The following is a 15,943-nucleotide window of genomic DNA, read 5'->3' as shown; positions in this document are numbered from 1 at the left end:
TGTAGTGTAGTGTAGTGTAGTGTAGTGTGGTGTAGTGTAGTGTTGTGTGTGTAGTGGTGTGTGGTGTGGTGTGGTGTGGTGTGAGCAATGATACTGAGCAGTAAAAGTTGTGTAAGTGTACATGTTGTTGTTGATTATTAACCAGGAAGTGAGGGTAATATGACTATGATGTATCATCTGATATTAACAGTTACGGTCCAGAGTCAACCTGACCTGGCCTCCATTTTCAGGCTGAGCTGGCCTCATTTGTGAGTTTAAAATGGAAAATAGCTTTGATTGACACCTACTGGACATTCTTTCTGCATTAAAGGGATAGATGTGTTGTGTAATATTCATATTATATATATATAAATATAAATATATATGTATATATTATATCTGTATCTGACAGAGAATCAGAGAATCTACCCTAGTCTATATGGTGTACACACGTCCTCAGAGTAGAAAGGAGAAGCTCGGCCTGGCACAGGGGGAAGAGGAGAGAGAGATGTGGCCCTCCTCGACACACGCAGCTCTCTACTACACGTTCTCCAGCAAATGGGAGGCGTTGACCGAGTCAGTTACAAAGAACTGTCACGTGTGCAGAGTAGTGTGTCTATGGTTGTGTCTACTGTAGACACTGCTAACAAGCTCTTGAGCTTAGAGACTCTATCCTAGTCGAAACACATCTTCTAGTCGGCCATCATGCTTTATGTTAACATGTATAGTTTACTTCCCTCTTCTATTCTCCCATGGACCAACCACAACTACCACCTCATTTCCTAAAGTCACCTAAAGTGTTTCTATTCGTAATTATTACAATAACTGTATCATCTTCTGACAGAGGTCAGAGAGGATGAGGGGAGAGACATTTAACTGTGTAATTGTATTGATAAATTCCTGTACTTGTAACATTCAAGCCTCTGTTGTTTTATATTGATTGTTACATTCCTTTACAGTTCAGTCTTCTTCTAGTTGGTACTGTCGGCTTGTCCTGGACCAGCAGACAACCGTGACTGTTGAACCCCGCCTAGACCTTGTCCTGGACCAGCAGACAACCGTGACTGTTGAACCCTGCATAGACCTTGTTGAGTGAGTCCCACATCACATCATCAATCAAATAATTATTCAATTTCAAGTCAGATTTTCGCTTTGGTCATTCTTTTAAGTCTGTTTACTGCAGCATGAAAATCATGCATGTGTGTGTGTGTGTGTGGTCTTTGGTCTCATTTAACGTGCTGCGTGTGTTCATTGGGTTTATAGCAGGAGGTTCTTTGAGGAGAGGAGAGGACGGGACCACTGCCTCTAAAATGAGTCTTTCTGGGGAGAGAGAGGAGGGGACCACTGCCTCTAAAATGAGTCTCTCTGGGGAGGTTGAAGACATGGGGTAAGAGAAGAGTCTCTGGAGGGCATTTACCATGAAGATGATGATGATGATGATTATGATAGATACATCATTCATAACCAGATTAATGTTAGGCACAGGAATGTACATATACTGTAGTTCAATGCATAATTCAATGCATAATTAATGTGAATTAATTTTGTGTTTGAAAGGGTCCAGAAAGAGAGACCAGCCTCACCTGTACCAAGCTGTGTGTCCATGAAGAGTGACCACTCTATGGGAAAACCATTAAACTTCGGAGAAAGACCTCCTCATTCTGGTCAAAGGTTAGTTTGCGGTTTAATCCCAATAGTCAATATCCTGACGACACACAGACACACACTCATATGAACACATGACATCCATTATTTTCTGTTAAACATGTGAGAATATTGGTGTCTGACAACACAGATACACACTCATGAACATGTGATGTTTACTGTCGACTGATAATTAATGTGAGAATGTTGGTGTCTTTCTGTTTGACAGGGTCCAGAAAGAGAGACCAGCCTCACCTGTACCAAGCTGTGTGTCCATGAAGAGTGACCACTCTATGGGAAAACCATTAAACTTCAGAAAAGGAACCGTCACTACTAAACAAGGGTAGGTGTATCATGGGGGATGTGATGAACTAACTGCTAGACTACGTCACCTGTTTGTTTCATGAGGTCCTCGGAGGAAACTATAATGAACTCAGGTTCTACTATCAAGGAGGGAGTATGGGAATAAGGCACACAATGCAACAATCATTTATTGTACAGCTTCTAATCACATCATCTTCAGCTCTAGGAGCTCAGCACATATTTATCATTAAAGGCAGAATTTCAAATGTTAGACACAGGAATGTAGATATACTGTAGTTCAATGCATACTGTAGCAACAGACAGTGTTACAACACTCACTAGAAGGCATGTCCACGGAGGGGGAGAGTGGATCCTGGAGGGAGATGGCCACTAAAAACCTAAAAGCCACTGACAATACAGATATATTAGTTTGGACTGGCTACACCGTCCACCAATGTTAGTTTTTTGTAATATTCATCTGACCCAGGAACTTTGTTTAACTTGAATTACTTAGTTTCAATGGCCTAAAACAACAATGGGTTTTCAATCATACCTCAGTCAGGATATAGTCATCTGAATCTTTTTAAAGGTTAGTTTGAGGTTTAATCCTCATAGTGGTCTATGAGGCTGCCAATAACATTCAGTAGCGGTATACACACTTAAGTTATTCTATTTGAGAAAATGGGCCTCATTCACATTTCTCTGGATAAAGATGTGGGGGGATATGCAGCGTTCGGCCTGTAGAGGGAGCTACAGGACCGTGGCCGGGGTTCACGAAAACGAGGCTTCGTTGCGCACCTGTTGCGAATGAAGCCTCGTTGACGAAACGGTTTAATATGTGTGTGCTTCTGCTTTCGGGGAGGAAGGCTGAAAAGCCAATGACGGGAAAGTCTACTGAAAAAACAAATAAACAGGACTATTCCCTTAACCTAACACTACGTCTGCCTCTGTGTACAACGGACCTTGTTACAAAAGACATTTGCTTATTTCTTGTTTTACCCAGAATCCCCAGTGACCAGGTGGAGAGACCAGAGTCAGAGATTCCCAGTGGTCAGTCTGTCCAGAGTCAAAGTGAACTATCCTCCATATTCAGGGTGAGCTGAATAGAAAGTATGACATTGAAGATGGCTAAGTAATCCCCATAAAAAAGTTATTTTTTCTTGTTTCAATTGCATGCCAAAGTCAAGTGTTTTTTGTATTTAGTCTCTCTACTGTGTGTAAAGGTTTACCCATTATTGTCTATCTCACTCCACTTTATTTTTCTAAATGTTTCAGTCGCTTGAAGACAATGTCATCAGTTTAGTGAGAAATGAGCTGAAGAGGTTCAAGAGGCTTATTTCTCCAGACTACCCAGAGTGCTTTGAGAGTCAGGGGGAGGAAGAGGAAGTGGTGGATGATGAAGAAGAAGAGAAGCAGGAGAGCAGTGCCAGAGAAGGGGCTCTGAAGATCACACTGCACGTCCTGAGGAACATGAACCAGAAGGAGCTCGCTGACACACTGGAGAAACGTAAGAGACCTCATGTGTTTTCACAGAGAAGTGTTACTGGGCTGGAATATTATTTGAAATATAAACACCACTAACTGTAATTATGATGTATATCCCTATTTGGTCACTCTTTATATGATGTTGCCTCTATAACTTAGTGTCTCTATAATTACTCCAATAACAAGATTGGTTGTTTCTGTATAATTGCATAGTAATGGGTTTGGACAGTTTCCTGTAACACAGATGGAATAAGGACTGTTCTTGCCTACACATGTAGTAATATATCATTCAACTACACTACAAACTATGTAATTAATTACTAAATAATTAATAATTAATTACTATATAACAACTTGTTAATTAATACAACATGTGGTCCTCTGTGGCTCAGTCGGTAGAGCATGGCTTTAACAACGCTTAGGTTGTGGGTTTGATTCCTGCTGGGACCATATATACTGAAATGTATGCACTCACTGCAATGCAAGTCGCTTGAGATAAAATGGCATATATATATATTTACAGTTGCTGCAGGTATTGGGTCAACTTAATGTGAAGTGTGCCAGGAATATTTTGTAAATTGTTTTGTCATTCAGGTGAGCTTGCTGTGGTGTGCCAACAAAAATTCAAGTCCAACCTGGAGAAGAAGTTTCAGTGTGTGTTTGAGGGAATAGCTAAACAAGGCAACCCAATACTTCTCGATAAGGTCTACACAGAGGTCTACATCACAGAGGGTGGAAGTGGAGAGGTCAATAATGAACACGAGGTCAGACAGATTGAGACAGCATCCAGGAGACCAGCAACACAGGAGACACCAATCAAATGCAACGACATCTTCAAGCCTTTACCTGGACAAGACAAACCAATGAGAAATGTTCTGACAAAGGGAGTCGCTGGCATTGGAAAAACAGTCTCTACTCAGAAGTTCATTACGGACTGGGCTGAAGGAAAAGCCAATCAGGATGTCCAGTTCATATTTCCACTTCCTTTTCGGGAGCTGAATTTAATGAAAGAGAAGAAATGCAGTTTGAATGAACTTCTTGGTCATTTCTTCATTGAAATAAAAGAATCAAGAATCTCCAACTTTGACAAGTATAAAGTTCTGTTCATCTTTGATGGTCTGGATGAGTGTCGACTTCCTCTAGACTTCCAGAACAACGAGACATGTTGTGTTGCCACAGAGTCAACCTCAGTGGACGTGCTGCTGACAAACCTCATCAAGGGGAATCTGCTTCCCTCTGCTCTCCTCTGGATAACCTCCCGACCTGCAGCAGCCAATCAGATCCCTCCTGAGTGTGTTGACCAGGTGACAGAGGTACGAGGGTTCAACAACCCACAGAAGGAGGAGTACTTCAGGAAGAGAATCAGTGATGAGAACCTGGCCAGCAGAATCAACACACACATGAAGTCATCAAGGAGCCTCCACATCATGTGCCACATACCAGTGTTCTGTTGGCTCTCAGCCACTACCCTAGAGAGACTGTTGGGTGAAGCAGAGAGAGGAGAGATTCCCAAGACTCTGACACAGATGTACACACACTTCCTGGTATTTCAGACCCAACAGAGGAATGTGAAGTACCTTGGAGACCACGACAGAGATCCACAGTGGGATGAAGAGCTAATTCTGTCACTGGGAAAATTGGCCTTCAATCAGCTGGAAAACGGCAATCTGATCTTCTATGAGGAAGACCTGAGAGAGTGTGGCATTGATGTCACAGAAGCCACAGTGTATTCGGGTGTGTGCACTCAGATCTTCAGAGAGGAGTGTGGGCTGCACAAAGTGTTCAGCTTTGTGCATCTGAGCATCCAGGAGTTTCTAGCTGCTTTATATGTGTTCCTCACATTCAACCACAGCAATGAGAATCTACTGGTCAAACAGAAATCCTCATTCTGGAACTTATGGTCATTCCTGAGATGGACACCTCTGGTCGACTTACACAAGACTGCAGTGGACAAGGCCTTACAGAGTGAGAATGGTCACCTGGACCTGTTCCTGCGCTTCCTCCTGGGCCTCTCAATGGAGTCCAATCAGAATCTCCTACGAGGCCTTCTGACACAGACAGGAAGCAGCTCACAGACCAATGAGGAAACAGTCAAGTATATCAAAGAGAAGATCAGGGAGAATCCCTCTCCAGAGAGGTGCATCAATCTGTTCCACTGTCTGAATGAGCTGAATGACCATTCTCTAGTGGAGGAGATCCAAACCTCCCTGAGCTCAGGACGTCTCTCACAAGCCCAACTCTCACCTGCACAGTGGTCAGCTCTGGTCTTTGTGTTGCTGACTTCAGAAGAGGAGCTGGATGTGTTTGACCTGAAGAAGTACTCCAGATCAGAAGAAGGTCTTCTGAGGCTTCTGCCAGTGGTGACAGCCTCTAAGACGGCACTGTAAGTAGATGGACAAAACACTGTATTGATACTTGCGCGATGAATGGAGTATGTGATTACTTATTATGATTTACGGATTAAATGGAAGAAACTGAGTTATTGATCACATGGTCAAAAGTCATTCATTAATTGATTGCACACTTATCCTTCATGTTTTATTGACACACAAATATGTAACTTGCTCCATCATGTTCAGTCGCTTTGTGTCTCAACTCCCAATAATGAGGTAGAAAAAGCCAGCTCCAGTCGGAGTATTGAACACTGGTTTGGAGAAACGTTGACTCTGTTTTTAACATTCGCATTCCACTCGCGGTACCACAGATACTCACTCCGCAGCTCAAATGAAGACTTTTGGTCTGACATTAAACAAATAACATAGGTAGCATACAGCGGGTGAAATAAGTATTGAACACGTCACCATTTTTCTCAGTAAATATATTTCCAAAGGTACTATTGACATTACATTTTCACCAGATGTTGGCAACAACCCAAGTAATCACATACAAAGAAACCAAAACAAATAAGTTCAGAAATTAAGTTATGTGTAATAATGTGAAATGACACATGGAAAAAGTATTGAACACGCTTACTAATATTTATTTAATACTTTGTACAAAAGCCTTTGTTGGTAATGACAGCTTCAAGACGCCTCCTGTATGGAGAAACTAGTCGCATACATTGCTCTGGTGTGATTTTGGCCCATTCTTTGTCTTTTCATCCTTCCTTCAATTATGTGAAGTTTGCCAGTAGCATTTGCTGAAAAGCAGCCCCCACACACATATGCTGAAAAGCAGCCCCCACACACATATGCACACACAGTCATCCATCTGCTATTTATATTGCTTACTTATATGCTTACCGGTTATACTGTTCATATTGTTTATACTGTCCATACTGTATATTTTTTAGTACTTCTATTTTTATTTTATTGTATTTTAAAACTTATTGTATTGTTGCACTACTCTGTGGCACTGTCACTTTTGCATTTCACTGTATACTTGTATGCACGTGACAAATAAAGAATCTTGAATCTTGAATCTTGAACACCATGATGTTCCCACCTCTAAACTTCACTGTTGGTATGGTGTTTTTAGGGTGATGTGCAGTGCCATTTCTCCTCCAAACATGGTGTGTATTATGGCATCCAAACAGTTCAATTTTGCTCTCATCTGACCACACTATATTCTCCCAGTATTTCACTGGCTTTTCCAAATGTTGTGCAGCAAACTTTAAACAAGCTTCAACATGCTTTTTTTTCAGCAATGGAGTCTTGGTGGTGAGCGTGCATTCAGGCCATGGCGGTGGAGTGCATTACTTACTGTTTTCTTTGAGACAACAGTACCTGCTAATTCCAGGTCTTTTTGAAGCTCTCCACAAGTGGTCCTTTGCTCTTGATTATTGATTATTCTTTTCACTCCTCTGTCATAAATCTTGCGAGGAGCACCTGATCGAGGCAAATTTATGGTGAAATGATTGTCTTTCCACTTCCGTATTATGGCCCCAACAGTGCTCACTGGAACATTCAGAAGCTTAGAAATGTGCCTGTAAGCAATGCCATCATTATGTCTTGCAACAATTAGGTTGCGAAGGTCTTGAGACAGCTCTTTGCTTTTACCAATCATGAGATGTGTCTTGAGTGACACCTTGGCAATGACACCTTTTTGTAGGCCATCAGTTGGGACTGAACCAGCTGATATTAATTTGCACTGACAAGGGGCTGGATTGCTTTTTAATTACTGCTAGATTTCAATTGTTGTCTTGGCTTTCCATGCCTTTTTGCACCTCCCTTTCTTCATGTGTTCAATACTTTTTCCCTGTGTCATTTCACATTATTACACATAACTTAATTTCTGAATGTATTTGTGTTGGTTTCTTTGTATGTATGGATTACTTGGGTTGTTACCAACATCTGGTGAAAATGTCATGTCAATAGCACCTGTGGAAATATATGTACTGAGAAAAATAGTGACGTACTCAATACTTATTTCACCCGCTGTATATAATAACTTGGCTGGTTGTGTTCACAGTTCAGCTAATGAGTTTGTCAGCTTTATTTTAGTGAAAGTGAAATGAGTCAGTTCTCTCACCAGTGAGTTTACAGTTGGAAGAAGCTTGCCACTCTTCTCCAACTGAAAGCTCTATCCATCACGACCCCTGGCACTGGCCCGACAATTGGACCGGATCCGGGGCACCCTTCCGGGTGAGGTCCGTCAAGGGACTGGCCAGCTCGGAGAAGCCCAGCACGAACTGCCAGTAATAGCCAGCTAGCCCCAGGAACGGCCTCACTTCCTTCTTAGTCCTGGGCCGCGGAGAGGCGGCGATGGCCGCAGCGATGGCCGCACCTCCCCTCGACCCAAGTGGTACCCTAGATACCGGATCTCCCTACGCCCGATCACGCACTTCCTTGGGTTGGCTGTCAGCCCCGCCTGCCTCAGGGACCGCAGAACAGCAGCCACACGCTGCACATGCTGCGCCCAGGTGTCACTGTGAATGACAATGTCATCCAGGTAGGCAGCAGCATAGGCAGAGAGTGGCCGCAGAATGCGGTCCATGAGGCGCTGAAAAGTGGCTGGGGCTCCGAATAACCCAGAAGGGAGCACCGTGAACTGATATAACCCGAGCGGAGTGGAGAACTGCCAGTATCCCTTCGTGCAATCCAATGTCGTAAAAAATGTGGCCGTGCCAAGCCGGTCCAAGAGCTCGTCAACCCGGGGCATCGGGTAGGCATCAAATTTGGAGACCGCATTAACCCTTCTATAATCCACACAGAACGGTATAGACCCATCCGGCTTGTTGACAAGCACGATGGGGCTACACCAGTCACTGTGGGACTCCTCGACCACACCCAGCTCCAGCATGGCTTCCAATTCTTTACACACAATGTCTCGTTTTTGTACCGGCAACCTATAGGGACGCGTGCGCACCGTTAAACCCGGCTGCGTTTCTATATGGTGGTCGATAAGCGTAGTCCGACCAGGCAGGGGAGAGAATACGTCAGCGAACCTGGCTTGCAAATCTGCAACGTCCGTGGCCTGGCTAGCAGAGAGATGGTTATCAATACCGACCGGAGTGCTAACTTTTGATTTTGGGACTTCCGGTCCGAACTAGCCAGAGCAACAGTGACCACATCGTTACATTTTTTAAGGAGATTTACGTGATACACCTGCAAGCTATCCCCCCGGTCCGAGCGTACTATCTCATAATCTACATCCCCCATGCGACGTGTGACCACAAACGGCCCTTGCCACTTCGCGAGTAATTTCGTGCTGGAGGTGGGTAACAGTAGGAGCACCTTGTCTCCCGGTGTAAATTCTCGCAGGTTAGTTCCCCTGTCGTATAGGCGCTTTTGACACTCCTGGGCTTGCTGCAAATGCTCGCGTGAGATAACCCCTAGGGCGTGGAGCTTTGTGCGCAAGTCCAGGACGTACCCTTCCTCCCAATTTTCTTTAAGAAGGTCTAGGACCCCCCGGGGCTTACGCCCGTAGAGTAATTCAAACGGGGGAAACACGGTGGAAGCTTGGGGAACCGCATACAGCAGGGGATCTAGCCATTTATGCCAATTCCGACTATCCTCGTGCACAAACTTCCGGATCATTGATTTCAAGGTCCGATTGAACCGCTCACAAAGGCCATCCATGGCCGGGTGGTACATACTGGTTCGAATCGCCTTGATGTTCAACAACCCATATCACTTGAAACAATGCCTGCGCTACACTCCTGGCAGAAATATTGCGCAGTGGTATTGCCTCTGGGTATCGGGTTGCGTAATTTATCAAGACCAACACAAATCGATATCCCTGTGTACACCGATCAAATGGCCTGATAATATCCATGGCAATGCGGTCGAATGGGTTCTCGACCAATGGTAAGGGCCGCAACGGGGCCCTGGGAATGGCTGGGGGATTTACCAATTGATATTCGCGACAAGAAGCGCACCACCTACGCACCTCTGCCCGAATTCCCAATAAAATCGAGCCATTATACAGTTTAGTGTCTTATCATAACCTAAATGGCCCGCCATGGGGTTGAAATGAGCTGCCTGGAAGACCATTTCCCGGCGGCTACGGGGAACCAACAACTGGGTTAGCTCCTCCTGACTATGTGAGTCACGACTTACTCGGTATAACCTGTCGCTGATAATCGCAAAATAGGGGTGGGCGCACATTGTGTCTGGCCGTACCAAAGTACCATCAATTGCTATCACTTGGTCATAGGCAGATCGTAGGGTCTTGTCACGAGACTGCTCGAGGGGGAAGTCACCTAGCAGCAGGTAGTTCGTCGGGGAAATCTCGGGTTGAGACCCCCCCGCCGGCTCCGGCTCCTCGGCAGTGTCGCGAGGCGCCGCCTCAGCACAGAGCACATTACACGCCTCACACCTCCCTCTCTGTCATGCATGCACCCCGGTAGCCCGCTTTTCTGCTTGAGGAAACCCCTCCCAATCTACACCCAGAATAAGGGGATGCATGAGGCGCGGGCTAACCGCCGCCTGTACACACGCTTTTTTCCCTCATAATGAATTTCGATAGTGACCACAGGGTATTCGTGAATGTCCCCTTTAACAATTCCCCCCGGTCGAACCTAGCGCTCCTGTATCATGGACTGCATGCAGCCCGAATCCAAGAACGCCTGGTGCGTATCGTGTTGTATCCTTACCGGAACACAATATGCCTCTCCTGGTCTGGGGGGAGGGCCTGGTATGTTGCTGATGCGGACGACCTGCCCCACCTCCATCACTGGGCAATTCGCCTGCACATGGCCCGTCCGTCCGCATTGCCAATACACCCCCCCTGTCGCTCGGGGTGCTTCCTGTGGGGCCAGGGCTGGTTCTCCACATGCCTGCCCCTGCCATCTCATGCTCCTTCCGGGAAAAAGTCAATAACGGAGACAGAACATTTACATGATCTTCTAATTGTCAAGTTGTCTAGGTGTTACAATCAGTTCAGCTCTGCCCAAACTTGAAAACGGCTTGCTCAACACATGAAGGATGCAAAGGGACAACTCAATTCCTTTTTGGTGTTTTATTTTACTTCCAGATGGTTTTGATGACATTGGTAATATGTTAAAACGGTTGAATTGTTGAATAGAGTAGATGAAATGAATTGAATGACATAGGATTAAGGAAAAAGAAATAGAGAATAGGTTGATAACCTTAAAGATAAACAGAAAATAAGCATGCATTACTTTACACAATAAATAATGCATGACAAAGCAACAAAGCATGGCTTTGAATAAAGTAAATGTTTAAACATCTCAATTTAATCTAGCACTTTAAGCAAACTTTATCTGCAGTCAGGAAATATTCAAAATAAAAGGAGTCACCACTCCAACTAGAATAAAACATGGTATTGATGCTAAGCACTGAATGCAACATAATAAATCATTTCAAACATTTCATACCAGTTGCGTCTTTAGGGTTGAACAATGAGCTGTGTGTTTTTTGTTTGCAGGTTGAGGAATCCAAGCAAAAAGGGTGGCAAAGCTAACTCGAAACATTTTATACCCATACTTATCTGGCAGGTTGCGCAGGTCAAAGCAGTCCCTCCAGCAATGCTGGCTGAATTGTTAGGTCCACTCATGCGTTTGGGTTCTCTGCCCTCTTCAGGCCTGGAGTTCTTTACAAGAAAAGCTGCTGTTGTGCTCATGTTTAGTGTGTTCTGTCCTTTGACGCAACACCAATCAATTCCTAAACTCTTCACTGTGACTACACTTGGCCTACCACTTTATTTGTATTCCACCTTTTTCTTTTGTGAACTCCCAGATCATCATCCCGTGCATGCACCCTTAACCAAGGACTACTTTCCCCTCCAAAAAGATGAATGAATCAATATAAGGTCCACAATATGAGCGTTCTTCATAATTGAAAAAATGTGATGAAGGGTACCGTCTTACCTATCTCAGATGGGGTGTTTTTTTTTGAGTAACCATTTCATAGGGACAGCAACACATGCACAGTTCAATAACAAGAGGCCTACCTTTAGGTCATGATGGCCTTTCAGCTGACTCAGCACATCCCCACCAACAGATATAACCCAGGGGAAAGATATAACCGGTGTCAACCTGACTGCCTGTCTTAATTCGTACCGTTACTACATAGAATCATAAACGAGTCCAATACTGATCATGAAGGAATCAATGAACAGTGTATGACTGAAAAACTATAATCATCATGACATGGTCATACTGATTAAAATAGATTGTTGTTTGGCTGTATTGATTATAACAATATCATAAATGACAGATGAGAAATCTGTCTCCCCTCACACTATCAAGGAGGGAGCATGGGAATAAGGCACACAATGCAACAATCATTTATTGTACAGCTATAATTACATCATATTCAGCTCTATTTATCATTAAAGGCAGAATTTCAAAGAGTGTGTGTGTGTGTGGGGGGGGGGGGCACTCTCTGGATACCGTTACTCTCCTCAATTCCTGAACAATCTGGCCTTAGATCATCTGATGGGGCTCCACAATACTGCAGTAACCCAATAGCTAGCAAATATACCACACTTAGAAATACAATGACTACAAAACTGCCTGTGATTGGCTTGAATCATGAATTCTTCTCATAATGCACCACAGTGATCGTTTGGCTGCATGTATTTATTTGTTTTACTCATTCAGGCTGAATGGATGTCACCTCACAGAGAGATGCTGTGAAGCGTTGGCCTCAGCTCTCAGCTCAGACTCGTGCCACCTGAGAGAGCTGGACCTCAGTAATAATGATCTAGGTGACTGGGGGGTGAAGCTGCTCTCTGTTGGACTGGGGAGTCCACACTGTCAACTACAGACACTGAGGTGAGGTCTGAGACTATTCTTGTTGTCAGACTCATCATTACTAAGTGTCTGTTACATTATCATTCAATGGAATCAATGATACTTGCACTGAAAGGGGCAATGATTGAGACAGACAATGTACATTATCTTCCAATCAATTACTATATATTGTGTGTGTGTGTGTGTGTGTGTGTGTGTGTGTGTGTGTGTGTGTGTGTGGTGGCAGGGGGGGCTGCTCTGTCTTCACTCTCTGAATATGTTGCCCTGCTCAAATCCTGACCAACCTGGCCTTAGATCAGCTCATGGGACTACACAATACTGCACTAACCCAATAGCTAGCAAATACATGATACCAGACGTAGAAATCCAGTTACTACAAATGTATCCATGGTTGCTTGCTCCCCTGTTGAGAGCAACTATAAGTCTCACTCATGAATTCTTGCACCACAGTGATCGTTTGGCTGCATGTATTTATTTGTATTCCTCATTCATATGTGGCATTTCAACTGCCAAATGAAGAGGATTTAAAGCTGCACATGTACATTAGAGAGGAATAATCAGATTCTTGATATCAGATGAAGTGACACTATTTCCACAGGTTGTCAGGCTGTGGAGTCCTAGAGGAAGGCTGTGTTTCTCTGGCTTCAGCTCTGAGGTCTAAGCCCTCCCACCTGAGAGAGCTGGACCTCAGCTACAATCACCCAGGAGACTCAGGACTGGCGCTGCTCTCTGCTGTACAGAAAGATCCACTCTGTAAACTACAGACACTCAGGTAAAGGCTGAATATGTGGCTGGACGTATCAATGAGATTAATGCACTGTATCTATTTTCCACATGATTGTGAGTGTGTCATTCAACCTCTGTGGGTTCTTCTGTGGTTGATTTAGTGTGGACCATGGTGGAGAGTGCCGGCTCAAACCTGGGCTGATCAAATGTAAGTCACCAACGCTGTAGAGAATAGGACTGTGGTATTACTCAAGAACCAGGGTACAGCAGAGTTGAAACAGAGCACCAAGATTGTATTCATGTGTAAATCTAAAATATTAGTAAATGTGAATTAGTTGTATCCCTTGTAAAACATTTTAAATTAATGAGTAATATTTTGTGAAAAAAAGAATGTTGCCATAACAAGATCACATTGTAAATATTGGAATTCATTCATTTCTATTGATTTGATGATTATTTTTGCCCTCTCAATCAGATGCCTGTGAGCTCACACTGGACCCAAACACAGCACACAGTGACCTCTCTCTGTCTGAGGAGAACAGAAAGGTGACATGGGGGACAGAGAAGCAGCCGTATCCTGATCACCCAGAGAGATTTGAATACTGTCCACAGGTGCTGTGTAGAGAGGGTCTGACTGGGCGCTGTTACTGGGAGGTAGAGAGGAGTGGGAGAGGGGCTTATATAGGAGTGACATATAAAGGAATCAGCAGGAGAGGGAGGGGTTATGACTGTATGTTGGGATTCAATGACAAGTCCTGGAGTCTGATCTGCTCTGATGACAGTTACTCCGCCTGGCACAATAAGAAGAACACTGTCATACCTGTCCCCTCCTCTGGCTCCCACAGAGTAGGAGTGTATCTGGACTGGCCGGCCGGCACTCTGTCCTTCTACAGCGTCTCCTCTGACACACGGACCCTCCTGCACACATTCCACTCCACATTCACTGAGCCCCTCTACCCAGGGTTTGGGCTTGGGTGGGGCTCTTCAGTGACCCTGTGTAAACTAGTCTCAGGGAGATCACACTGAACACCAAAGGCTCAAAGATGACGGATCATAACATGATGCAGTTGGATAGTGGTGTGTTTTCACTGAGATGTTGGATGGACAGATGTTCCCTCTCCCAGTGTGTAGGGTGTAGTGTGTAGTGTGTCATGTGTAGTTATATAATTTTTTACTGTATATATATATATATATATATATATATATATATATACATTATTAAATTAAATAAAATGCATAGTGAAATAGACTGTAATTGATAGGAAATAGGTTCAGCAATTGAGCGACAAAAAAACAGAAGCTTACATGTTTTTTAGTTTTTTTTTATGGAAATGCAACTGACAGTGAAACAATCCAGATGAATGATTAGATGATCAAATCAGACTGATGATGAACTCTGAGAATAACACAGGAGAGAGTGTCTGTATGTATATAAGAGTTGGTTAGATTGGGTGTTTGAGTTGTGATGCTGGATCACGTTGCCGTGTGTAAGATAGCAGGGAATGGATGTGAAGACAGCTCTCCTTCTCTGTCAGTACAACATGGACATGTTCTGTAATTCACTTTCCATAGATTCCTTCACCTGTCTCTCTATCCAACGTACATGTTGTTCCTTCTCCTATGTGTGTGTGTGTGTGTGTGTGTATGTGTGTGTGTACGTAAGCAGTACATCGGTCATTCCCCGCTGAGGAACGTTAAAACCTGAAGGACCGGAGCAGGAAGGAGTGTGTTGGATACCTCACCCCGGGGTGAAACTGGAGCTCTCATTGTCTGGTGCCCGAGAGGTTGACCGTAGCCGGAAAGCTGAGACACTCTGCGGGAATCAGAGTCCCTCGGCCAGGGGAGCATAACACCGGCTCTTTACCACAGCCGTGGCGGAAAGAGGAACCGGCTTCACTCGACGGAGAGGAACTGGGACTTCTCTAAATTTCACAGACAAGTAGATCAGGCAGAGTAGGGGTGGAGGTAGAGATTTTATTATTTTCTAATTTTTATCATTTTTATATTTTCATCATTTTAATATTTTAATACTCTGTCTGTAACCCATTTTTATGATAACTTAGCTATGCTGTACTGCTTTAAGCCATTATTAAACAATCTACCCTGCATTTAAAGTAACAGTTTTCTAAACTCAATTTTTTCCATTAGAAGTCCTTTTTTATATTCTGTCTAGTATTTTATTCATATTGTATACCATTTCTGTGTAGCTCAGGACTTCATGAATGAATTTCAAGCACCAAAACAATTCATCCACATGGGTAAAGATATGTTTTCACATGGGATTTGAAACATTTCTGAAAAACGGATTCGAAATGTTCATGTTTAGGCCTACTTACCTCTTCACACAGTGCTCTTGGGGTAAACATCCATCACAATCAAGAAAGCTGAGTTTGTCCTGAAAATATTGATATGAAACACTTGGGTATTATTTTGTATGGAAGTGCCTTCAAATTGAGAAAGAAAAAATGTATGTAAAAATGGAGAAAATACCCCTGGTCCCCAAAGGGTTAACCTGCAAAGTGAGGCCTTCTCTTTTCCCCCCCATCAGAACAATGTGGGACCTGTCCATTTTTACAACCCTTGACTGATACATGTCTCTCTCTCTCTCTCCCTCTCTCTCTCTGTCCCTCTCTCTCTGTCCCTCCC

General features: G+C 43.9%; 1 protein-coding gene and 1 long non-coding RNA gene across 2 annotated transcripts in view; both read left to right on the top strand.

The window, feature by feature from the left end:
• Window positions 1-917: 917 nt before the first annotated feature.
• On the top strand, window positions 918-1,651 carry LOC310823965. The gene is made up of 3 exons (XR_014554997.1): window positions 918-1,071; window positions 1,243-1,366; window positions 1,537-1,651. It is a non-coding gene; the product is annotated as an uncharacterized lncRNA (long non-coding RNA).
• A 1,615-nt stretch (window positions 1,652-3,266) lies between these two features.
• The window catches only part of LOC310823902 (NLR family CARD domain-containing protein 3-like), a 38,864-nt gene continuing 26,187 nt past the window's right edge, over window positions 3,267-15,943 (top strand). Inside the window, exons 1-4 of the mRNA XM_083696842.1 lie at window positions 3,267-3,433; window positions 4,006-5,794; window positions 12,419-12,592; window positions 13,170-13,343. Coding sequence (XP_083552968.1) covers window positions 3,397-3,433; window positions 4,006-5,794; window positions 12,419-12,592; window positions 13,170-13,343 — 2,174 coding nt within the window. The 5' untranslated portion in view covers window positions 3,267-3,396. The remainder of the gene's footprint in view (window positions 3,434-4,005; window positions 5,795-12,418; window positions 12,593-13,169; window positions 13,344-15,943) is intronic.

Source organism: Argentina silus, assembly GCF_951799395.1.
Source record: "Argentina silus genome assembly, chromosome: Y".
Classification (NCBI taxonomy): Eukaryota; Metazoa; Chordata; class Actinopteri; order Argentiniformes; family Argentinidae; genus Argentina; species Argentina silus.
The sequence above is the reverse complement of the archived record's forward strand: the minus strand, read 5'-3'. Positions and strand labels throughout refer to the sequence as shown.